This window comes from Anolis carolinensis, chromosome 5 (assembly GCF_035594765.1).
Source record: "Anolis carolinensis isolate JA03-04 chromosome 5, rAnoCar3.1.pri, whole genome shotgun sequence".
NCBI lineage: Eukaryota > Metazoa > Chordata > Lepidosauria > Squamata > Dactyloidae > Anolis > Anolis carolinensis.
This window is the reverse complement of record NC_085845.1, coordinates 3,011,099-3,035,202: the sequence shown is the minus strand read 5'-3', so window position 1 is coordinate 3,035,202 and position 24,104 is coordinate 3,011,099. Positions and strand designations below refer to the sequence as shown.

The 24,104-nt window shown below is 48.1% G+C and overlaps 1 protein-coding gene across 1 annotated transcript in view; it reads left to right on the top strand.

Annotated features, from left to right (window-relative positions):
- Positions 1–14,629: 14,629 nt before the first annotated feature.
- Positions 14,630–24,104, top strand: part of rab11fip5 (RAB11 family interacting protein 5) — a 101,134-nt gene continuing 91,659 nt past the window's right edge. The window contains exon 1 of the mRNA XM_062981904.1: positions 14,630–15,241. Coding sequence (XP_062837974.1) covers positions 14,796–15,241 — 446 coding nt within the window. The 5' untranslated portion in view covers positions 14,630–14,795. The remainder of the gene's footprint in view (positions 15,242–24,104) is intronic.

The window sequence follows — 24,104 nt, the reverse complement described above, 5'->3', positions numbered from 1 at the left end:
TCAGCTTTGCAGAGGCAAAGCCACGCCTCAAAACAATGTATCAGTTTGCCGGCAGATGGCTGGATTTGTCAGTTGGAATTTGAGCTTGGAGGGAGAGCACAGAAAAAGACAGGCTCTCTAATAGCTACGGTCAAGTAGCTGATTAAATATGCTATGCTGTATATATATTGAATGCTGATTGATTAGTTATTGATCCTATGCAACTACAAGGACATTGTACGATTGCAGAACTGTTTATTTGTCTTCAACTCAACAAGTAAAGTTTCCTTTTGTTCTTTCAATTCCTCTGCCTGGTCTTTTGCACATGGTGTTAACTGGACGCTGCTGATTCCGCTGCACACTCACCTGGTAGCAGTATGTGTAACACAGAGCCTGTGCCCCTCCCTTATTGTCGGCTGGTGCTTTTCTCCAGAAAGTTCTGAGGAGAGAAGCTAGTTTGGAGTAAATAAGTTAGGTCACAGATACCACCTGTGCCAAAATAGGTGTGGAAGGTGAGGAAGACCATCAGCAATTGGTCAAGTTTAGGTAAGCCAAGATATATATTCTTTGTTAACTGCGACACACTTTGCAGCAGCCATTTGCATGGTACAGATCTTTGAGTGTGTACGGCTGTTCGCCTTATCATAGATATGATAACAATAAATACTTTGCTTTTTGTACTCTCACGAGACTGGGTTTTCTGCCTGATTTCCTCCTGGGCCAGAACCCATTTAGGCAATTGTAATTTAGGAAATTACAGTATCATCTGCGAATTTGGTAATGATATTGCTATGGTGGATGGGGGTACAGTCGTATGTGTACAAAGTGAAAAGCAGAAGACTCAACACAGCCCTGTGGAGTCCTAAGGTTGAGAGTGACATTAGCTGAAGAGGCATGGTGACCTAATCTCTCCCCCTGGGAACGTTCAGACAAGAAGTCCATGACCCAGGAACAGACAATCCAAGACCCATGATCAGATCAGTGATCTTTTGGAAGGAATTTGGTTGTGTCTCCCTGCCTGGCAGAAGTGGGTTGGACTAGATGGCCCTTGGGGATCCCAGTGGAGAGGGCCAGAGCACTTCATACCTCCATCCTCATTGGGGCAGACAGGTGGCTTTGCCTTCGACCAGAAAAAGCGAGGGAGCCTTACTTCGAATTAATGCGGTTTGACACCACTTTAATTGTCAAGTCTCAACGCTATGGAATCCTGGGAGTTGTAGTTTGACGAGGTCTTGGGCCTTCTCTACCAAAGAGTTTGGGGATTCCCTAAACTACAACCCTCAGGAGTGTGGTTGTTAAAGTTGTCATGGTTTGCAAAGGCACTGTGCTGTGTGTTTTAACTGGAAAATGAAGTGCATGAAGCCGATTGGCTGAGCTTGCAAAAACCTGGGGATTGATTTGATACTGTTTCTGTTCTGCTGCTGCAGAACCAATCTGGACAAGTTTTCAGTGCTGACTAAGTACTGCTGGTGAAGAGAGCAGTGTACTCAAAAGAGGCCTTATTATTTTGAGGCCTGTTTGCTGCTGAGAAAAGAGGGAGAAGAACCAGGACTGTATTCTTCTCTGAAGCAGATTTGTGGACCGAGAAAGGACTATTTATGACTGTGGACTTCTGTAAGTGATCAGAGGGACCATTGTAAATACTGTTGTTTTTTTTTAAACTCTCTTGGAATTAGTAAAGTTCTTGTATTTTTATTCTTCAAACCTGAGTGGCATGTTACTGTTCTGCGGATGACTCTGGATCGCGGGCACACGTAAGAGATTCCATTTATCATTGATCCGTAATAAAAGTGGCACTAAACTGCATTCATTTGACAGTGTAGATGCCCCCACTATCTATGTGTATTTATTTCTATGATACACTAGCCCTCCTTCCACCTTCTACATGTAGATGCAGCATTGGCTGTCTTGAATGCATGAAATTATCAAAAATATTTCCAAAATTACATCCAGGATATGTGCATAATAATGAAACATAACTCTTGTTTTTAGACTTGGGTCCCTTCACCGAGATATAGTATCTCATTACACTATGTAGTGCAATTTTTATTCCTGGATTATAAATGTGATTTCCTAACACTGTCAAACTAGGAACAGTAAATTGTGTTACATAGCATTAAGTGAGCATATGCGAGCACAGGTAATGCAAAATCCAAAGCACGTATGCTCCCAAGTGTTTCATGTAAAGGATCCCTTTGGAGGACCAATGTCTGAGCACATGTTTGACAATACAATGTTCCATGCGCCTTTTGCGTTCTTCAAAGTCAGACTCTCCTTCTGTCATGTTCTCTCTCTTGCGTAATGATACACCTTAATGGGAGCAGATGGAACGGGATGTGCTCGGTGCGTTCCTGCCCACGCATCCTGTGCTGCCCCGTCCCCTTTGCGCAGCGACGAGGACCGATTTAGTGCGCAGGAGGATACAAAAGGTGCAAGAGAGTGTGCTGGAAATCAGATCATGCGCGGGGAGGAAAACTAGGCGTGGGAAGAGGTTCTTCCTCTGTGTTGTAACCAGGGCATCTCAGGTGGATCCACACTGCAGAATGGACTGGTTTGATACCGCCTGAACTGCCATGGCTCAATGCTATGGAAAGCTGGGAGCATCGTTTGGCAAGGGCTTTCATCTCCTTTGCCAAAAGCATGCTGGGGCCTCACCACATCACAGCTCCCAGGATGACCACAGCACAGAGCCTCTGGTGTGGCTGTGAAAAGGTCCTCCCTTGTGCATATGGCAGGGCTCAGACTCCATTGTAGTAATTGGTCTGTGGTTTGCTCTTCTCCACATCCGCATGTTGCGGACTCCACTTTGTGGCGCCATTTCTCAAGGTTGGCTCTGCATCTCGTGGTGTCAGAAAGCAGTCTGTTCGGCACCTTCCAAGTTGTCCTGTCTTCTGTGTGTCCAGGAGGGAGTTTCTCATCTGGTCTCAGCCACTAATTGAGGTTCTGGGTTTCAGCCTGCCACTTTTGGACTCTCGCTTGCTGAGGTGTTCCTGCAAATACCTCTGTAGATCTTTTTTTAAAAAAAAATTAATTAATTAATTAATTAATACTTAAAACTTATACATTCTTAAACAAATTTGCAATACAGAGTTATGTATATCAAGCTCATATAGTATTTTCACTCTCTATATTACATACTCATATTATTTACCTTTTATTACCCCTCACCTAGTGCTATCCCTTCACCCCAGACCAGCCAATTACAATATTTATTTCCAAAATTCCATTGTTTCTTTTACAGGTTTTTTCCCCTTGCCTTCTACATATACAAACTCTATAAATTTTCCCCATATCTTCCCCAAATCATCCTTTTTTAATATCCCTCTTTTAATTTTAATCTTACATGTCAATGTATCATTTATCGCAATATCCCAAATCTCCTTATACCATTCTTCCAATTGGCACTCCTCACTACCTTTCCATTTTTTGGCTATTAACAATCTTGCTGCTGTTAGCAAGTTGGCGATTAGTTCCTTTAACTCTTTTGATACTTGAATATTATGCATAAATGACAACAGTGCTATTTCAGGCGTTCCTATTATTTCTGTTTTGGTGATTCCCTTTATTTCTTTAAAAACGTTCTCCCAAAATTTTTGAACATATTTACAGGACCACCACATATGTATATATGTACCATTTTCCTGGCAGCCCCTCCAGCACTGCTTAGAGTATTTCTTATCAATTTGATTTAATCTAATTGGTGTGAGGTACCACTCTGTAGATCTTAGGAAGCTATTCCTTGATTTAAGGCATTGGGATACTGGCTGATATCCAAACAAAGGATGGGCCGGAGATGTCAATGCCTTGGTCCTTTCACTATTGGCTGCTGCTTCCTGATGGATGTCAGGTGGTGCAATACCGACTAAGCAGTATAATTTTTCCAGTGGTGTGGGGCGTAGACATCCTGTGATAATGCGGCATGTCTCCTTAAGAGCCACATCCACTGTTTTAACCCGGTGAGATGTATTCAATGTTGGGCAGAATAGCAAAGCGCAAGGACAGATGTCTTCACTGTGTCTGGTTGTGATCCCCAGGTTGTGCCAGTCCGCTTTCGTATAATACTAGCTTTGCAGTGTGGAAGAGACCTGATTGAAGAGGCCCTGGGCGCCATTAAATGGCTGAGTGGGTTGCTAGGAGACAAAGTGGGCGGAGCTTAGCCTTCTAACTGGCAGCAGCTATGGGAAAAAACAGTTGTTCCTCTCCCTCTAATTAGGACTTAATTTTTCTTGTTTTTTTATGTAAAAACACAGATCGAGTGACTATGTCTTTTGTTGCCAAATTTTGTGTGTTTTGGTTGTGTAGTTTTGTTGTTTAAGTTAAGGAGAAACTATCAGAACATTTATATATGTATTGTGATGACTCATGGGCCATGTAGTCCCGTTCCTAGTACTGTTGTGACAGATGAAGAGGAAAACTTGGGTTTCCCACCGTTTCAGCCAGATTTGGAGCCCTTGCAGCTGCAGGATGTTTGTCCACAAGAAGTCAGCCAAACAAGCCTTGAGGAGAAATCTCCCCCATTTTCTCGCCGCCTTTATTATAATCAAGATAGACACGCTCGGGAGGCGACTCGCCGAAGCGCCCGGATAGCTGCCAGACAATTAGATGATTAAGTCTGTTTCCCTTGGGAAAGTTTAAGGAGTCCTGCATCTGGACAGTATAGGTTTCGGTTCTTGTTCCCCAGAGAAAGTGTGCTTTGGCGGGAAAACAAGATCCTATATAGATGTTTGGCCACAAAGGATTCCTTGCGGAGTCAATTCGTCAGCTCGTGGAGTGAGATCGTGTGTAGACCTCGTACCCCAGTTCCCAGCTCCTGAACCAAGTTTCCAGCCCTGCCTTGTTCCATGGATTTCTATGGACTCAGTTCTTGTTCCACGATTGTCTTGTTTCAAGTTGGACCTTGCCTAGTCTCAAGTCTTGCCTTGCCTTGCGTTTTAAACCACGGACCCTGCCTCTCGGATCCCAGCCTTGTTTTCCCTCCTTCGGATTTACCTTGAGCCTCAAAGACTATAGTCAGTTCCCCACACTATTGCTTGCTAAATAGTGTGTGTTTCGGTGAAGTGGATTATAACTTTGGACTTTAATATCATATATTGGACATTGCTTTCCTGGACTATATTTGACCTTTCCTGAAGGGTCTACTTCTGGACTATATTCTACACTTGTTTTTATTGACTTTATATAATTCTTTAATAAAGATATTAGATAGATTCTGGCCTCTGCGTATGGTTATTGGTGCTCTGCAGCCTGGGTCCTGACATGTATAGACTAGCTGTGCCCAGCCACGCGTTGCTGTGGCGAAGTATGGTGGTATGGGAAATAAAGTATTGAGGAATTGGTGGTAGTTAAGGTCAAGGGTAAAGGTTTTCCCCTGACATTAAGTCCATTATAAATGAGTTATATAGCTGTGTGGAAGGGCCTTGGGTCTATACTGCCATATAATCCAGTTAAAATCAGATAATCTGTATTTTATAGGCAGTGTGGAAGAGGCCTAAGTGAGGCCTAACTCTGCCTGTCCCCTGGGCTGAATGGATTGCTAGGAGACCAAGTGGGCGGAGCTTAGCCTTCTAACTGGCAGCAATTGGATAAAAACAATTATTCCTCTCCCTCTAATTAGGACTTTATTTTCCTTTTCTTTTTGTTGTATGAACGTAGAGGCATGGATGAGGGGTTGTGCTGCCAAGTTTAGTGTTTCTGGGATGTGTAGTTTTGTTGTTTTGTCCTAGGCCGAAATTTCATTACCCTTTTATATATATAGATAGATTGTATCTAACACCCACTTTTTGCTTGATAGTCAAGCAGTGCTTCTTATAAGTCACATCACAGTCCAGAGTGACTCCCAGGTGTGTTGTTGTGCTGCAATGCTCTAGTGGGATTTCTTCCTGGGTCATCCTCAGAGCTCGAGATGCTTGTCTGTTCTTAAGGTGAAAAGCACACGTCTGCATTTTAGATGGATTAGGAATCAGATGGTTTTCCCTGTAACAGGCAGTAAGAGCACCTAAAGCTTCAGAGAGCTTCTATTCAACCCTTTCAAAGCTCACTGCTTAGGCAGTGATGGCACAATCATCAGCATAGATGAAACCCTTTGTCCCTTCTAGCAGTGGTTGATCATTTGTGTAAATGTTAAGTATTAATGGAGCAAGCACGCTCCCCTGGGTTTGGCCATGAAAGCCTCTGACCAGATGAGTTTAGATAAGGAAGTGCCTGGTTTGGCTGTTAGGAATTGTGGAGGTTGAAGTCCAAAACACCTGCAGGGCTAACCATGCATAGTGTATATGCACCCCTTTGAAGTGGCCGTAACATGGCATACCAGTGGGAAACAAGGTGTGAGCACATGTTTACACTAAGTGTGTTAGGAAAGCTTGTCCGAGAGGAGGAAAGAATGACATAGTTATGGCCTACAGCAGTCACAAAAGTGCCCCATAGGATTGAGTTCTTGTTGCTTGAAGATTCTAACCGTTGGTCTTTACACATCCTGCAAGGCTTTCCTATGCTGCTGAATATCAGCAAATATCCATGTTGCATGAGAAAATCAGCCCTGGGACCTTGGGATGTCTAGTTTACCTGGGCAAGGTCACCACTCCTTCCCAAACTTGGGGACATTCCTTCCTTCATCCCTCCCTTTAGAGTCCCCTAGGACTGATGTGCCAAGGAGCCTGGCTTGTTAAAGATACTTTGGAATACTATGTCTCGCATGTATATAATTTGCCCTAAGCACTCCACGTTTTTTCCTATGTGTTCCTATTTTTCCTATATGTTGTGTTAACCTAATGTTTTATGCTCCTGAGATCTCCATTCCTACCGTGTTTCTGAACCCAAGGATGTCTTGCATCCCATGCAATTGTATAGCCTGGGAAAAAGAACACAAGCTGGGAACTTCCTCATCAAGCTCCTAGTTTCACCTATATTGTTGGACTTCACCTGGACATTACAACACAATACTTCTATTCAGGCGGGGGAAATCACCTCTCCCTGCCCTTGGGGAAGAACCCATTTCACCACCCTGCACCTTTGATGAATGGGACCACTCGCATCGGAAGGAATCTGAATGTCTACAGCCAAACCCATCCTCTGTCACTTTTGCATGATTGTATTTATATATGTTGTTTTGTTTCTCTGGGGTCTGGAATCGCCAGGCCAGGCCTCTCAATGGGCCATATCATGTTCATTTCATAGAACAATAGCTTTCCTCAATCAATGAGCCCTCAATCATTTTATTGTTTTTCCTATCAATAAAGAGGAACCTCATCTGTCGCCACTCAAATCACCCATTGTAAACAGCCATGCTTGCCATGATTGGTCAGAATTAGAGGCTTGGCTGCAGCCTGTGCCAGCTTATGTATAAAAAGGGCTATGAAACTGTATTCTGTATGCTATCTACTTTGTGAATGTATCACTAGCTAGCAGAGCCGGTCCAACAATGAGGTGAATTAAGCGGTCGCTTGGGGTGCAAAACATACGGGGCCACAGTCGAGACTGCTTTTTCTGTTGATTTGTTGTAAAACATGATGTTTTGGTGCTTAATTTGTAAAATCTTAATGTAATTTGATATTTAATAGGCTTTTCCTTAATCCCTCCTTATTATCCAACATTTTTGCTTATCCAATGCCTTTATTTTTCAGTGATTGGTTTGGGGGGGGTGCCAAAATTCTGTTCGCCTACACTTGAAAAATACCTAGGGCCGGCTCTGCTAGCTAGCATCTTATCTACAGATAATAAAATTTTCCTTGGCTGAAAATCACCTTCTCTCCTTGCTTGCTGGCTAATTTCAATTGGGCCTAATCTGTATGGTCGCCAAAGCAGGGACTCACTCAAAATGGGCAGCTCAGGCTCACTTGCCTGGGTTTCTGCTAACAGGCTTCTCCCTGGTCTCACTGCCAGGGGTTGCCTCCTAAAATGGAGCCAATATCAATTTATGGGAAACCTGGGCCCCTTCTACACTGCCAGATTATTTGCTTTGAACTAGATTATATGGCAGTGCATGTCAGAGTATAGCAGCGCAGCAGCAGTAGTATGAAAAGCAATGGAGTGCAGAATGAAGCGACACTTTGAGACATCAGTAAAAGCAATATACAATATACAAAGCAAAGCAGAATATAAATCAAGCAAGCAATCAAAAGGTAATTCAAAGTTGTAGTGAAAGAGTCAATAAGTCCAAGAGATTCAAAAAGTACATAAATGTCTATTAATCCAAAAGGCTAGGTCCATAGGTTCAAACAGCATGGTAGGAACAATAATCCATAAGGCAAAGAATTAGTCCATAGAGTCCAAAGCACAAGGTCCAAGAATCCAAGATAATCCACCAGGCAAGGTATTAGTCCATAGAGTCCAAAGAACAAGGCCCAAGGATCCAAGAACGCTGGCAAGGTAAAACATCCACACAGATGAAGCGATGAATTGCACTGACAAGGAATAGTCTGTGAACGCATACTTTAATAACAACTCAGGAATGCATTCCTCTTTCCACTGCTCGACTCCCGTTTGCGCGCTAAATGCTCACTTCTACGGACCTGGGAACCCATCCAAGCCAAACGGTCCTCTCTGGATAACTCATCGTTATCTTGCACCTGGTCAGGAGCTAAACTGTCACTCTCATTATTTTCCAAGGCTGAAGTCTCTCCCTCATTATTTCTCAAGGGAAGAAGAATGTCAGCTTGACCGTTATCTGTTTCTCTTGGAATCAGCAGTTCATCCTGCTCAAACTGAAACTGCATGTCCGAGCTGACTCCAGCCTCAGACTGCTGATCTTGAATTCCAAACCCAGAATCCCCTTCATCTTCATCTAGAATCTGGCCAGCCCGTGGCTGGGATACAACACAAGCATGGCACAAATTACATTTAAACACTCTCATTACACAAATCTCACATTGACAGTCCAGACTCATATAATCCAGTTCAAGACAGATAATGAGGATTGTTTGCATTGATAAATGGGTGTTATGGCAGAGTAGAAGGGGGCTGAAGCTGGATTTACAAGGCCATATAATCCGGTTCAAAGCAGATGATTTTATATGGCAGTGCAGAAGGGGCCTCAGACAGCCAGCAAAGCCAGAGTTGAGGAATTGGGGGCTTGTAGTTGCACTTAAAGAGGCTTGAATGGGTTCCTCACCCCATTTTCACGCCCCCTCCCTCCTTCTCTCGCCTTGTGCTCCAAATTGCGACTTGGATTCTGCAGAGAGAGTGTCGGATTTGACAGGCTTTGAGCCTCAGAGCAAAACATGGGGCTGCAGCGAGGAAGGAGCATCCAAGGCGGGAGGGGGAAGGAGGGGCTGCCCTACTTTCAGGGCTTTGTCTCCTTCTCTTCCTTCCTCTCTTAAGGCTGCAAAATGCCTCCGCTTGGTCATGGGAGTCGGGCCATGCTTGGTGACGGGTGGGCGCCCATCCATCCCTGGCATGGGGAACATTGGTCTCCCCGGAAACAAGACCTTTCACAGAATCATGCAGTTCTAGAGTTAGAAGAGACCCAAAAGACACAATCTAAACCCTCCCAACAGATGGCCATCCAACCTCTCCATAGAAACCTTCAGAGGAGGCTCTGCAGGATTCTCTTACTGCTAGGGAGTTCCTCCTAAGGTTTAGGTTGGATGCTTTACCTGCACTGGCAGAATGGGGCTGGTCTAGATGACCTCTGGGGGTCCCCCCTCAAAGGGGGAGATGAAGGGGACAAGGAACAAGGGCCTGGTTTAATTTGATTAATAATTAGCCATAGTAGGAAAAGTAAGCCTGATTAAATCAATAGCCTTAGCCTTTAGTGTTAGAATAAATCGATTGAAGATCTTGCCACAAGAAAACACAGGGTGACAGGGCAATAAGACTCTCTCTCTCTCTCAGTCGCATAGTCATCTCCGACTCTTTGTGACCGCATGGACCAGTCCAGGCTAGAGCTCCCTGTCGGCCGTCTCCTCCCCCAGTTCCCTCAAGGTCAAGCCAGTCCCTTCAAGGATACCGTCCATCCATCTCGCCCTTGGTCGGCCTCTCTTCCTTTTTCCTTCTCTTTTCCCCAGCATCATGGTCTTTTCCAAGCTTTCCTGTCTCCTCATGATGTGGCCAAAATACTTCATCTTTGCCTCTCATATCCTTCCCTCCAGTGAGCAGCCACTGGGCATTATTTCCTGGAGGATGGACTGGTTGGATCTTCTTGCCAAGGTCCAAGGCACGCTCAGGATGTTCCTCCAGCACCAGAGTTCAGAAGCGCCTCTCTTCCTTCCTTCGCTCAGCCTTCCTTATGGTCCATCTCTTTCTCGCATCCATAGGTTACTACGGGGGATACCATTATTTTGACTCTGCGGACCTTCATTGCCAGTGTGGTGTCTCTGCTCTTCACTATTTTGTCAAGGTTGGCCATTGCTCTCCTCCCAAGAAGGAAACATCTTCTGATTTCCTGGCTGCAGTGAACTTCGTGCCTAGAAATACAAAGCCTGTCCCTGTCTTCATGTTTTCTCCCTCTATTTGCCAGTTATCAATAGGTTTAGTTGCCCTGATCTTGCTTTTCTTGATGTTTAACTGCAGCCCAGCTTTTGCCCTTTCTTCTTCCTTTCACCTTGGTGATAAGGCTCCTCGGCTCCTCGCTTTCAGCTTTCATCAGAGTGGTATCATCTGCATACCTAAGGTTGTGAATGTTTCTTCCAGCAATTTTAACTCCAGCCTTGGATTCCTCAAGCCCCGCATGTCGCATGATGTGTTCTGCGTACAAGTTGAATAGGGAGGGCGATCGTATACAGCCCTGATGTCCGCACTCCTTTCCCAATCTGGAACCCGTCTCCTGTTCCGTGGTCTGTTCTGACTGTGGCTACTTGGTCTTGATACAGATTTCTCAGGAGACAGACAAGGGGACTTGGTCTCCCCAGACCACCAAGAACAGGCCATAGTTTATTATGATCCACACAGTCGAAGGCTTGAGAATAGTCAATAAAGCAGAAGTAGATGTTTTTCTGGAACTCCCTGCCTTCCTCCATTATCCCGCATCCAGATATTGGCCATTGGGTCTCTGGTTCCTCTGCCTTTTCTGAACCCAGCTTGGACATCTGGCAGCTCTCACTCCATGTCTTGATGGAGTCTGCCTTGCAGGATCTTGAGCATTACCTTCCTGGCATGGGACACAAGCAAGGAAGCAATACCCAGCAATAAACAGCCCATCAACACATATATGGCAAACATTCAATGCCAACAGACAAACAACATACAGTATGGACAGACACAGAGGCATTTAAACATTTTTCCAGCTTCACGATTCTGGCCACAGGGGGGGCTGTTGCTTCACCGTCCACTAGTGGCTTTACTTCCTCATTCCTTTCCTTGTGCTTTGCTGGGTGGGGAACCCATTAATAAAGCCTTAGAGACAGCAGCATTAGATGTAGAGATTGGAAATAGCATTTTGATGTAGTTCGATTTTGGTCGATTGGGCCAAACTGAGGCTTCAAAAAGGCCCAGATGGTATACAGTGTTCCCTCACTACTTCGCAGTTCACTTTTCGCAGATTTGCTGTTTTGCGTTTTTTCAATAAACTCTAAAAGACTATTATAAATCATAAAAAATTACAATTTACAGCCTAAGGAAGGGAGGAAGGAGAAGCCGAAGGGAGCCCAAGTGGCAACGGGAGGAGCCCAAGTGGCAATGGGAGCCCAAGTAGCAACAGGAGGAGCCCAAGCGGCAACGGGAGCCCAAGTGGCAATGGAAGGAGCCCAAGCGGCAACGGGAGGAGCCCAAGTGGCAACGGGAGGAGAAGGAGGCGATTTATCAACACACAATTGGTTGATAAAGACTTAAAATAGTGTATAACTACTAAAATAATATATAAATATTAAAATAAATATAGTGCCCCTACTTTGCGGATTTTCACTTATTGCGGGTGGTCCTGGAACCTAACCCCAGCAATAAGTGAGGGAACACTGTAATGATATATTGAATGGTTGTAATCGGGAAATTGTGGGGAAATTTGCTTTCCTGAACTGTTTCGATAGACATCTGATCAAAGATACCATGGAAGGATGAAAGGGGAATGGAAAGGAAAGAGCCTGGGGAAAAGGATGTCGGGAGGTGATCCTATTTTGCAAAATAAGATCTGTTGTATCTTTCACCTCCTTCCTCTCAGCGCCTCATTGGGACATTGCAACTGAGCCTCTTTACTATGAGGAGCAGCGAGCGGCAACACAGGAGAGAATACTTCTAGAACATGGCCATACAGCCCAGAAAACAACAACCCTGTTGAAGTGGGAATGATTGTATATAGAATTGTTTAAATGTAATTGAGTTATAGTGATGCAATGTGAGCTGGAGATTGCATCATGCACTGTCTGCTGTCCACTATGCCAGTGTGTAAAGAGTTAACTGTGTATTGCATCAGACAGCAGAGGTGGTTATAAATAGCTTCCTGTGTTATCTGCTCTGCTCTCTGCTCTCTGTCTGTATATATCGTCTTGAGAGTTTTCCGTTTGTTAGTAAACCTTTTGTAGATAGCCAAATAGGCTTCAGCCTCGTTATTGGTGATTCTTCGTTGCTCTTCCGCTGCATGTGTGCTTATCCAAACCGCGCGCTCTGACAAACCCAACACAACCCAACCCAGGAGAGGAGGCCTTCTTGGGGTCCACTTCCCCCTCTGATAGGATTCTGTCAGCTTCCCCTTTGCATTTGTTTTGCCGGCATTGAAGAAAGGCCTCTCCCTTCTCAAGGCACGTCTACACTGTAGACTGGATGCGGTTTGATGCAATGGGGTCCTGGGATATGTAGTTTTTCAAGGTCTTGAGCCTTCTCTGCCAAAGAGTGTTAGGGACTCACCAAACTATGCACAATTCCAAAGTGGAGTCAAACTACATTAAATCTAACACGTGTAGGTGCACACCTAGGTTTTATACCAGGCCTGGGCAAACTTTGGCCCTCCAGGTGTTTTGGACATCAACTCTCACAATTCCTAACAACCGGTATGGCCATGTTCCAGAAGCAATCTCTGTCAGAGTAATTCGCAGCGTAGCAGCAGTTGTATGTTGTCAATGCAGCGCAGAACGAAGAGATGTCGGAGACGATGGTAAAAATATATATACAAAGTTTTACTGTACAAGACAAACAGACTTGCAGATGAACACCGGCTTGGCTATCACTCTAGGCAGACACAACTCAGAACAGAGCAAGATCTCAACTGATGCAATCAGTAATGTACAAACACACTTGTGTCTGGACACTCCCCAGGTTCCAGCCACACATCAAGGTCAACACAGCTTCTCGGTCATTAACTCTTTACAGACTAGAGCATACTCTGAATGATGCAATCAGTATGCAATACATGCCAGACACAAATTTCATTTAAACACTACCAATACACAAATCCCACATTAACAATCTCTCCTGACGTTTCGCCCAGATCTATAGTAAGCATCCTCAGAGGTTTTGTTTTCTGGAAACTAGGCCAGCGGGGTTTATATATTTTAGACTATCCAGGGTGGAAGAAAGAAAGAACTCTTGTCTGTTGGGGGCAAGTGTGAATGTTGCCATCGCAATCTTGATGAGTATTGAACAGCCTTGCAGCTTCAAAGCCTGGCTGCTTACTGCATGGGGGAATACTTTGTTGGGAGGTGTTAGCTGGCCCTGATTGTTTCCTGTGTGGAATTCCCCTGTTTTCAGAATGTTGTTCTTTATTTAGTGTTCTGATTTTCGAGATTGTATTGTTCTGTTTTATTATACCACATTAATTTTTATATATTCTGATTTTTGTGTTTTTGAATACTTGGAGCCAGATTGTATTCATTTTCATGGTTGACCGCAACACAATAATAATAGTAATGATAGTAATAATAATGACTTCGGTAATATACAGTGCTTCACTCCCTTCTCAGCTTCCTTTCTGGAAGAATCCTTTCTTGGGAGGTGTTAGCTGGCCCTGATTGTTTCCTGTGTGGAATTTTCAGAGTGTTCCCTTGCTTAGTTTATTTCCAATATACCTCCCAACCTCTGAGGATGCCTGCCACAGATGTGGGAGAAACGTCAGGAGAGAATGCTTCTGGACTCATGGCCAGGGAAATGCACAACAACCCAGTCATAATATTAATGATCACAGGCATGGTCAAAGTTGGGCCCTCCAGGTGTTTTGGACTTCAACTCCCAGAATTCCTAACAGCCCTGTCGGGCTGTTAGGAATTCTGGGAGTTGAAGTCCAAAACCCCTGGAGGGCCCAACTTTGACCATTGCCTGTCGGGCTGTTAGGAATTCTGGGAGTTGAAGTCCAAAACCCCTGGAGGGCCCAACTTTGACCATTGCCTGTCGGGCTGTTAGGAATTCTGGGAGTTGAAGTCCAAAACCCCTGGAGGGCCCAACTTTGACCATTGCCTGTCGGGCTGTTAGGAATTCTGGGAGTTGAAGTCCAAAACCCCTGGAGGGCCCAACTTTGACCATTGCCTGTCGGGCTGTTAGGAATTCTGGGAGTTGAAGTCCAAAACCCCTGGAGGGCCCAACTTTGACCATTGCCTGTCGGGCTGTTAGGAATTCTGGGAGTTGAAGTCCAAAACCCCTGGAGGGCCCAACTTTGACCATTGCCTGTCGGGCTGTTAGGAATTCTGGGAGTTGAAGTCCAAAACCCCTGGAGGGCCCAACTTTGACCATTGCCTGTGATCATTAGTATGATTAACGGGTCGGTCCTTTTTTTCTTTGTTCCCTCCCTTTGAAGGCGGGTCTGCTTATTTCGGGTCTGTCGCGGGGCGTCTGCGCGTTGCAGCTGCGGCGGCGAGGAGGAGCCTGAGCCTGGAAGAAGGGAAGGAAGGAAGAAAGGAAGGAGAAAGAGGAGGAGAAGGAGGAGAAGGAGGAGCCGCGGCTTTCCCTGCCTGTTTTGCGGCATGCTGCAGCCCGGGATGAGCTCCGCGGAGGACGGGCTCTGCAGCCGGGGCTCGGTCTCGGGGTCCCCGTCCCCCGGGGGGCCCTGGCTGCCCAGCCACGTGCAGGTGGGGGTCCTGGGGGCGCGGGGCCTGCGGGGCAAGGGCGGCCTTCCCGCCGGGGACGCCTTCGCCCTGCTCCAGCTCGGGCGCCAGAAGGTCCGCACCGCCGTCGCCCCCGACCGCACCGGCTGCCCCAGGTGGTCCGCCCCGCCCTGGGCCCTCGAGCTGCCCTCCGCCGCGCCCGCCACGCAGTCCGAACTCGGCCCAGAAGAGCCCGGCGGGGAGGCGCTCGTGCTGCGGGTGACGGTCCTCCAGCGCGCCCTGGTGGGGCCCGACCGCTTCCTCGGCACCGCCGCCCTCCCCCTCGGGCAGCTCCTCCACCGGGCCCGGAGGGAGGCCCACACGCAGTGAGTAGCGCACACGGGCCTCTGGGCATGGGCAGAGGGCGCCCCCGAGCCTTGCGAGGGGTCCCACCACTGCATGTCCCCGTAGCCACATCTCTGTGGGAAAGAAAAGCCTCCTGAGTCATTGCAAAGCGCCCTCGGCTGCACAGAAGGGTCCTTGCAATTGCATATCCCAGTATCCACCTCTCTAAGAGGAAGAGAGGCCTCTTGAGTAATTGCAAAGCAACCTTGGCTTCATAGAAGGGTTCTTGCAACTGCATGTCCCAGTATCCACATCTGTGTGAGTGTGGGAGGCCCCTTGAGTCATTGCAAAGCGCCCTTGGCTGCATAGAAGGGTTCGCATACTGTATTTCCCAGTATCCACGTCTGTATCGACTCCAGACCCTAGTATCCACATCTGAATGAGGAAGAGAGGCCTCTTGAGTAATTGCAAAGCAACCTTGGCTTCATAGAAGGGTTCTTGCAACTGCATATCCCAGTATCCACCTCTCTAAGAGGAAGAGAGGCCTCTTGAGTAATTGCAAAGCAACCTTGGCTTCATAGAAGGGTTCTTGCAACTGCATATCCCAGTATCCACATCCCTGTGAGGAAGAGAGGCCTCCTGAGCCTTTGCAGAGCAACCATAGCTTCATAGAAGGGTTCTTGCAATTGCATATCCCAGTATCCACATCCCTATGAGGAAGAGAGGCTTCCTGAGGCATGGCAAAGCGCCCTTGGCTGCATAGAAGGGTTCCCATACTGTATATCCCAATATCCACATCTGTATCGACTACAGACCCTAGTATCCACATCTGAATGAGGAAGAGAGGCCTCCTGAGCCTTTGCAGAGCAACCATAAGTTCATAGAAGGGTTCTTTCAACTGCATATCCCAGTGTCCGCATCTGTATGAGGGAGAGAGGCCTCTTGAGTCACTGCAGAGTGCTCTTGTCTGCATGGAAGGGTTCTTGCAACTGCATATCCCAGTGTCCACCTCTCTAAGAGGAAGAGAGGCGTCCTGAGGCATTGCAGAGCAACCATAGCTTCATAGAAGGGTTCCCATACTGTATATCCCAATATCCACGCCTGTATCGATTGCAGACCCTATTATCCACATCTGTATGAGGAAGAGGGGCCTCTTGAACCTTTGCAAAGCAATCGTGGCTTCATAGAAGGGTTCTTGCAATTGCACATCCCAGTATCCACATCCCTATGGGAAAGAGAGGCCTCCTGAGGCATTGCAAAGGGCCCTTGGCTGCACAGAAGGGTTCTTGCAACTGCATGTCCCAGTATCCACCTCTCTAAGAGGAAGAGAGGCCTCCTGAGCCTTTGCAGAGCAACCATAGCTTCATAGAAGGGTTCTTGCAATTGCATATCCCAGTATCCACCTCTCTAAGAGGAAGAGAGGCCTCTTGAGTAATTGCAAAGCAACCTTGGCTTCATAGAAGGGTTCTTGCAATTGCATATCCCAGTATCCACCTCTCTAAGAGGAAGAGAGGCCTCTTGAGTAATTGCAAAGCAACCTTGGCTTCATAGAAGGGTTCTTGCAACTGCATGTCCCAGTATCCACATCTGTGTGAGTGTGGGAGGCCCCTTGAGTCATTGCAAAGCGCCCTTGGCTGCATAGAAGGGTTCGCATACTGTATATCCCAATATCCACGTCTGTATCGACTACAGACCCTAGTATCCACATCTGAATGAGGAAGAGAGGCCTCCTGAGCCTTTGCAGAGCAACCATAAGTTCATAGAAGGGTTCTTGCAACTGCATATCCCAGTGTCCACCTCTCTAAGAGGAAGAGAGGCTTCCTGAGGCATTGCAGAGCAACCATAGCTTCATAGAAGGGTTCCCATACTGTATATCCCAATATCCACATATATATCGACTACAGACCATAGTATCCACATCTGAATGAGGAAGAGAGGCCTCCTGAGCCTTTGCAGAGCAACCATAAGTTCATAGAAGGGTTCTTGCAACTGCATATCCCAGTGTCCGCATCTGTATGAGGGAGAGAGGCCTCTTGAGTCACTGCAGAGTGCTCTTGTCTGCATGGAAGGGTTCTTGCAACTGCATATCCCAGTATCCACATCCCTGTGAGGAAGAGAGGCCTCCTGAGCCTTTGCAGAGCAATCATAGCTTCATAGAAGGGTTCCTGCAATTGCATATCCCAGTATCCACATCCCTAAGAGGAAGAGAGGCCTCTTGAGTAATTGCAAAGCAACGTTGGCTTCATAGAAGGGTTCTTGCAACTGCATGTCCCAGTATCCGCATCTGTATGAGGGAGAGAGGCCTCTTGCGTCACTGCAAAGCACTCCTGCCTGCATAGAAGGGTTTCCCCCACTGCATGTCCCAGTATCCACATCTCAGTAAGGAAGAGAGGCTTCCTGAGCCATTGGAAAGCAACCATGGCTGCATAGAAGGGTTCTTGCAACTGCATGTCCCAGTATCCACATCTGTATGAGGAAGAGAGGCCTCCTGAGACATTGCAGAGTGCTCCTGTTTGCATGGAAGGGTTTCTCCTACTGCATGTCCCAGTATCCCCATCCCTATGAGAAAGAGAGACCTCCTGAGCCTTTGTAGAGCAACCATAGCTTCATAGAAGGGTTCTTGCACCTGCATATCCCAGTATCCACGTCTGTATCATTGCAGACCCTAGTATCCACATCTGTATGAGGAAGAGAGGCCTCCTGAGTCATTGCAAAGCGACCTTGGCTACATAGAAGGGTGCTTGCAATTGCATCTCCCAGTATCCATATCTCTATCATGAAGAGAGGCTTCCTGAGCCATTGCAAAGCAACTTTGGCTTCATAGAAGGGCTCTTGCAACTGCATGTCCCAGTATCCACATCTCAGTGAGGAAGAGAGGCCTCCTGAGTCATTGCAGAGTGCTCCTGTCTGCATAGAAGGGTTTTCCCCACTGCATGTCCCAGTATCCACATCTGTATGAGGAAGAGATGCTTCCTGAGGCATTGCAAAGGCCCTTGGCTGCATAGAAAGGTTCTTGCAATTGCATATCCCAGTATCCACATCTTAATGAGGAAGAGAGGCCTCCTGAGGCATTGCAGAGCGCCCTTGGCTGGATAGAATGGTTCCCATACTGTATATCCCAATATCCATGCCTGTATTGACTCCATATCCCATCAGCCATATACTGCAGAAGGCAAGAGGCTTCCTGAGTCATTGCAGAATTCCCCTTGGCTTCATAGAAGGGTTCTTGCAACTGCATGTCCCAGTATCCACATCTGTATGAGGGAGAGAGGCCTCCTGAGCCATTCCAAAGCTCCCTTGGCTGCATAGAAGGGCTTTCATGATTGCATCTCCCATCGTTCAGAGGAAGGGAGGCCTCCTGAGTCATTGCAAAGCAACCTTGGCTTTATAGAGGGGTTCTTGCAGCTGAATATCCCAGTATCCACCTCTCTAAGAGGAAGTGAGGCCTCCTGAGTCATTGCAGAGCGCCCTTGGCTGGATAGAATGGTTCCTATACTGTATATCCCAGTATCCACATCTGTATTGACTCTATATCCCAATAGCCACGTGGTGCAGAAGAGGCCTCCTAAGTCATTGCATGTCCCAGTATCCACATCTGTATGAGTGTGAGAGGCCCCTTGAGTCATTGCAGAGTGCTCCTGTCTGCATAGAAGGGTTTCCCCCACTGCATGTCCCAGTATCCACATCTGTATGAGTGTGAGAGGCCCCTTGAGTCATTGCAGAGTGCTCCTGTCTGCATAGAAGGGTTTCCCCCACTGCATGTCCCAGTATCCACATCTGTATGAGTGTGAGAGGCCCCTTGAGTCATTGCTGAATGCTCCTGTCTGCATAGAAGGGTTTCCCCCACTGCATGTCCCAGTATCCACATCTGTATGAGTGTGAGAGGCCCCTTGAGTCATTGCTGAGTGCTCCTGTCTGCATAGAAGGGTTTCCCCCACTGCATGTCCCAGTATCCACATCTGTATGAGTGTGAGAGGCCCCTTGAGTCATTGCAGGGTGCTCTTGTCTGCATAGAAGGGTTTCCCCCACTGCATGTCCCAGTATCCACATCTGTATGAGTGTGAGAGGCCCCTTGAGTCATTGCAGGGTGCTCCTGTCTGCATAGAAGGGTTTCCCCCACTGCATGTCCCAGTATCCACATCTGTATGAGTGTGAGAGGCCCCTTGAGTCATTGCAGGGTGCTCCTGTCTGCATAGAAGGGTTTCCCCCACTGCATGTCCCAGTATCCACATCTGTATGAGTGTGAGAGGCCCCTTGAGTCATTGCTGAGTGCTCCTGTCTGCATAGAAGGGTTTCCCCCACTGCATGTCCCAGTATCCACATCTGTATGAGTGTGAGAGGCCCCTTGAGTCATTGCAGGGTGCTCCTGTCTGCATAGAAGGGTTTCCCCCACTGCATGTCCCAGTATCCACATCTGTATGAGTGTGAGAGGCCCCTTGAGTCATTGCAGAGTGCTCCTGTCTGCATAGAAGGGTTTCCCCCACTGCATGTCCCAGTATCCACATCTGTATGAGTGTGAGAGGCCCCTTGAGTCATTGCAGGGTGCTCCTGTCTGCATAGAAGGGTTTCCCCCACTGCATGTCCCAGTATCCACATCTGTATGAGTGTGAGAGGCCCCTTGAGTCATTGCTGAGTGCTCCTGTCTGCATAGAAGGGTTTCCCCCACTGCATGTCCCAGTATCCACATCTGTATGAGTGTGAGAGGCCCCTTGAGTCATTGCAGGGTGCTCCTGTCTGCATAGAAGGGTTTCCCCCACTGCATGTCCCAGTATCCACATCTGTATGAGTGTGAGAGGCCCCTTGAGTCATTGCAGGGTGCTCCTGTCTGCATAGAAGGGTTTCCCCCACTGCATGTCCCAGTATCCACATCTGTATGAGTGTGAGAGGCCCCTTGAGTCATTGCTGAGTGCTCCTGTCTGCATAGAAGGGTTTCCCCCACTGCATGTCCCAGTATCCACATCTGTATGAGTGTGAGAGGCCCCTTGAGTCATTGCAGGGTGCTCCTGTCTGCATAGAAGGGTTTCCCCCACTGCATGTCCCAGTATCCACATCTGTATGAGTGTGAGAGGCCCCTTGAGTCATTGCAGAGTGCTCCTGTCTGCATAGAAGGGTTTCCCCCACTGCATGTCCCAGTATCCACATCTGTATGAGTGTGAGAGGCCCCTTGAGTCATTGCAGGGTGCTCCTGTCTGCATAGAAGGGTTTCCCCCACTGCATGTCCCAGTATCCACATCTGTATGAGTGTGAGAGGCCCCTTGAGTCATTGCTGAGTGCTCCTGTCTGCATAGAAGGGTTTCCCCCACTGCATGTCCCAGTATCCACATCTGTATGAGTGTGAGAGGCCCCTTGAGTCATTGCAGAGTGCTCCTGTCTGCATAGAAGGGTTTCCCCCACTGCATGTCCCAGTATCCACATCTGTATGAGTGTGAGAGGCCCCTTGAGTCATTGCAGGGTGCTCCTGTCTGCATAGAAGGGTTTCCCCCACTGCATGTCCCAGTATCCACATCTGTATGAGTGTGAGAGGCCCCTTGAGTCATTGCTGAGTGCTCCTGTCTGCATAGAAGGGTTTCCCCCACTGCATGTCCCAGTATCCACATCTGTATGAGTGTGAGAGGCCCCTTGAGTCATTGCTGAGTGCTCCTGTCTGCATAGAAGGGTTTCCCCCACTGCATGTCCCAGTATCCACATCTGTATGAGTGTGAGAGGCCCCTTGAGTCATTGCAGGGTGCTCCTGTCTGCATAGAAGGGTTTCCCCCACTGCATGTCCCAGTATCCACATCTGTATGAGTGTGAGAGGCCCTTTGAGTCATTGCTGAGTGCTCCTGTCTGCATAGAAGGGTTTCCCCCACTGCATGTCCCAGTATCCACATCTGTATGAGTGTGAGAGGCCCCTTGAGTCATTGCTGAGTGCTCCTGTCTGCATAGAAGGGTTTCCCCCACTGCATGTCCCAGTATCCACATCTGTATGAGTGTGAGAGGCCCCTTGAGTCATTGCAGAGTGCTCCTGTCTGCATAGAAGGGTTTCCCCCACTGCATGTCCCAGTATCCACATCTGTATGAGTGTGAGAGGCCCCTTGAGTCATTGCAGGGTGCTCCTGTCTGCATAGAAGGGTTTCCCCCACTGCATGTCCCAGTATCCACATCTGTATGAGTGTGAGAGGCCCCTTGAGTCATTGCAGGGTGCTCCTGTCTGCATAGAAGGGTTTCCCCCACTGCATGTCCCAGTATCCACATCTGTATGAGTGAGAGGCCCCTTGAGTCATTGCAGGGTGCTCCTGTCTGCATAGAAGGGTTTCCCCCACTGCATGTCCCAGTATCCACATCTGTATGAGTGTGAGAGGCCCCTTGAGTCATTGCTGAGTGCTCCTGTCTGCATAGAAGGGTTTCCACCACTGCATGTCCCAGTATCCACATCTGTATGAGTGTGAGAGGCCCCTTGAGTCATTGCAGGGTGCTCCTGTCTGCATAGAAGGGTTTCCCCCACTGCATGTCCCAGTATCCACATCTGTATGAGTGTGAGAGGCCCCTTGAGTCATTGCTGAGTGCTCCTGTCTGCATAGAAGGGTTTCCCCCACTGCATGTCCCAGTATCCACATCTGTATGAGTGTGAGAGGCCCCTTGAGTCATTGCAGGGTGCTCCTGTCTGCATAGAAGGGTTTCCCCCACTGCATGTCCCAGTATCCACATCTGTATGAGTGTGAGAGGCCCCTTGAGTCATTGCAGGGTGCTCCTGTCTGCATAGAAGGGTTTCCCCCACTGCATGTCCCAGTATCCACATCTGTATGAGTGTGAGAGGCCCCTTGAGTCATTGCAGGGTGCTCCTGTCTGCATAGAAGGGTTTCCCCCACTGCATGTCCCAGTATCCACATCTGTATGAGTGCGAGAGGCCCCTTGAGTCATTGCTGAGTGCTCCTGTCTGCATAGAAGGGTTTCCCCCACTGCATGTCCCAGTATCCACATCTGTATGAGTGTGAGAGGCCCCTTGAGTCATTGCAGGGTGCTCCTGTCTGCATAGAAGGGTTTCCCCCACTGCATGTCCCAGTATCCACATCTGTATGAGTGTGAGAGGCCCCTTGAGTCATTGCTGAGTGCTCCTGTCTGCATAGAAGGGTTTCCCCCACTGCATGTCCCAGTATCCACATCTGTATGAGTGTGAGAGGCCCCTTGAGTCATTGCAGGGTGCTCCTGTCTGCATAGAAGGGTTTCCCCCACTGCATGTCCCAGTATCCACATCTGTATGAGTGTGAGAGGCCCCTTGAGTCATTGCTGAGTGCTCCTGTCTGCATAGAAGGGTTTCCCCCACTGCATGTCCCAGTATCCACATCTGTATGAGTGTGAGAGGCCCCTTGAGTCATTGCAGGGTGCTCCTGTCTGCATAGAAGGGTTTCCCCCACTGCATGTCCCAGTATCCACATCTGTATGAGTGTGAGAGGCCCCTTGAGTCATTGCTGAGTGCTCCTGTCTGCATAGAAGGGTTTCCCCCACTGCATGTCCCAGTATCCACATCTGTATGAGTGTGAGAGGCCCCTTGAGTCATTGCTGAGTGCTCCTGTCTGCATAGAAGGGTTTCCCCCACTGCATGTCCCAGTATCCACATCTGTATGAGTGTGAGAGGCCCCTTGAGTCATTGCTGAGTGCTCCTGTCTGCATAGAAGGGTTTCCCCCACTGCATGTCCCAGTATCCACATCTGTATGAGTGTGAGAGGCCCCTTGAGTCATTGCAGGGTGCTCCTGTCTGCATAGAAGGGTTTCCCCCACTGCATGTCCCAGTATCCACATCTGTATGAGTGTGAGAGGCCCCTTGAGTCATTGCAGGGTGCTCCTGTCTGCATAGAAGGGTTTCCCCCACTGCATGTCCCAGTATCCACATCTGTATGAGTGTGAGAGGCCCCTTGAGTCATTGCTGAGTGCTCCTGTCTGCATAGAAGGGTTTCCACCACTGCATGTCCCAGTATCCACATCTGTATGAGTGTGAGAGGCCCCTTGAGTCATTGCAGGGTGCTCCTGTCTGCATAGAAGGGTTTCCCCCACTGCATGTCCCAGTATCCACATCTGTATGAGTGTGAGAGGCCCCTTGAGTCATTGCTGAGTGCTCCTGTCTGCATAGAAGGGTTTCCCCCACTGCATGTCCCAGTATCCACATCTGTATGAGTGTGAGAGGCCCCTTGAGTCATTGCAGGGTGCTCCTGTCTGCATAGAAGGGTTTCCCCCACTGCATGTCCCAGTATCCACATCTGTATGAGTGTGAGAGGCCCCTTGAGTCATTGCAGGGTGCTCCTGTCTGCATAGAAGGGTTTCCCCCACTGCATGTCCCAGTATCCACATCTGTATGAGTGTGAGAGGCCCCTTGAGTCATTGCAGGGTGCTCCTGTCTGCATAGAAGGGTTTCCCCCACTGCCTGTCCCAGTATCCACATCTGTATGAGTGCGAGAGGCCCCTTGAGTCATTGCTGAGTGCTCCTGTCTGCATAGAAGGGTTTCCCCCACTGCATGTCCCAGTATCCACATCTGTATGAGTGCGAGAGGCCCCTTGAGTCATTGCAGGGTGCTCCTGTCTGCATAGAAGGGTTTCCCCCACTGCATGTCCCAGTATCCACATCTGTATGAGTGCGAGAGGCCCCTTGAGTCATTGCAGGGTGCTCCTGTCTGCATAGAAGGGTTTCCCCCACTGCATGTCCCAGTATCCACATCTGTATGAGTGTGAGAGGCCCCTTGAGTCATTGCAGAGTGCTCCTGTCTGCATAGAAGGGTTTCCCCCACTGCATGTCCCAGTATCCACATCTGTATGAGTGTGAGAGGCCCCTTGAGTCATTGCAGGGTGCTCCTGTCTGCATAGAAGGGTTTCCCCCACTGCATGTCCCAGTATCCACATCTGTATGAGTGCGAGAGGCCCCTTGAGTCATTG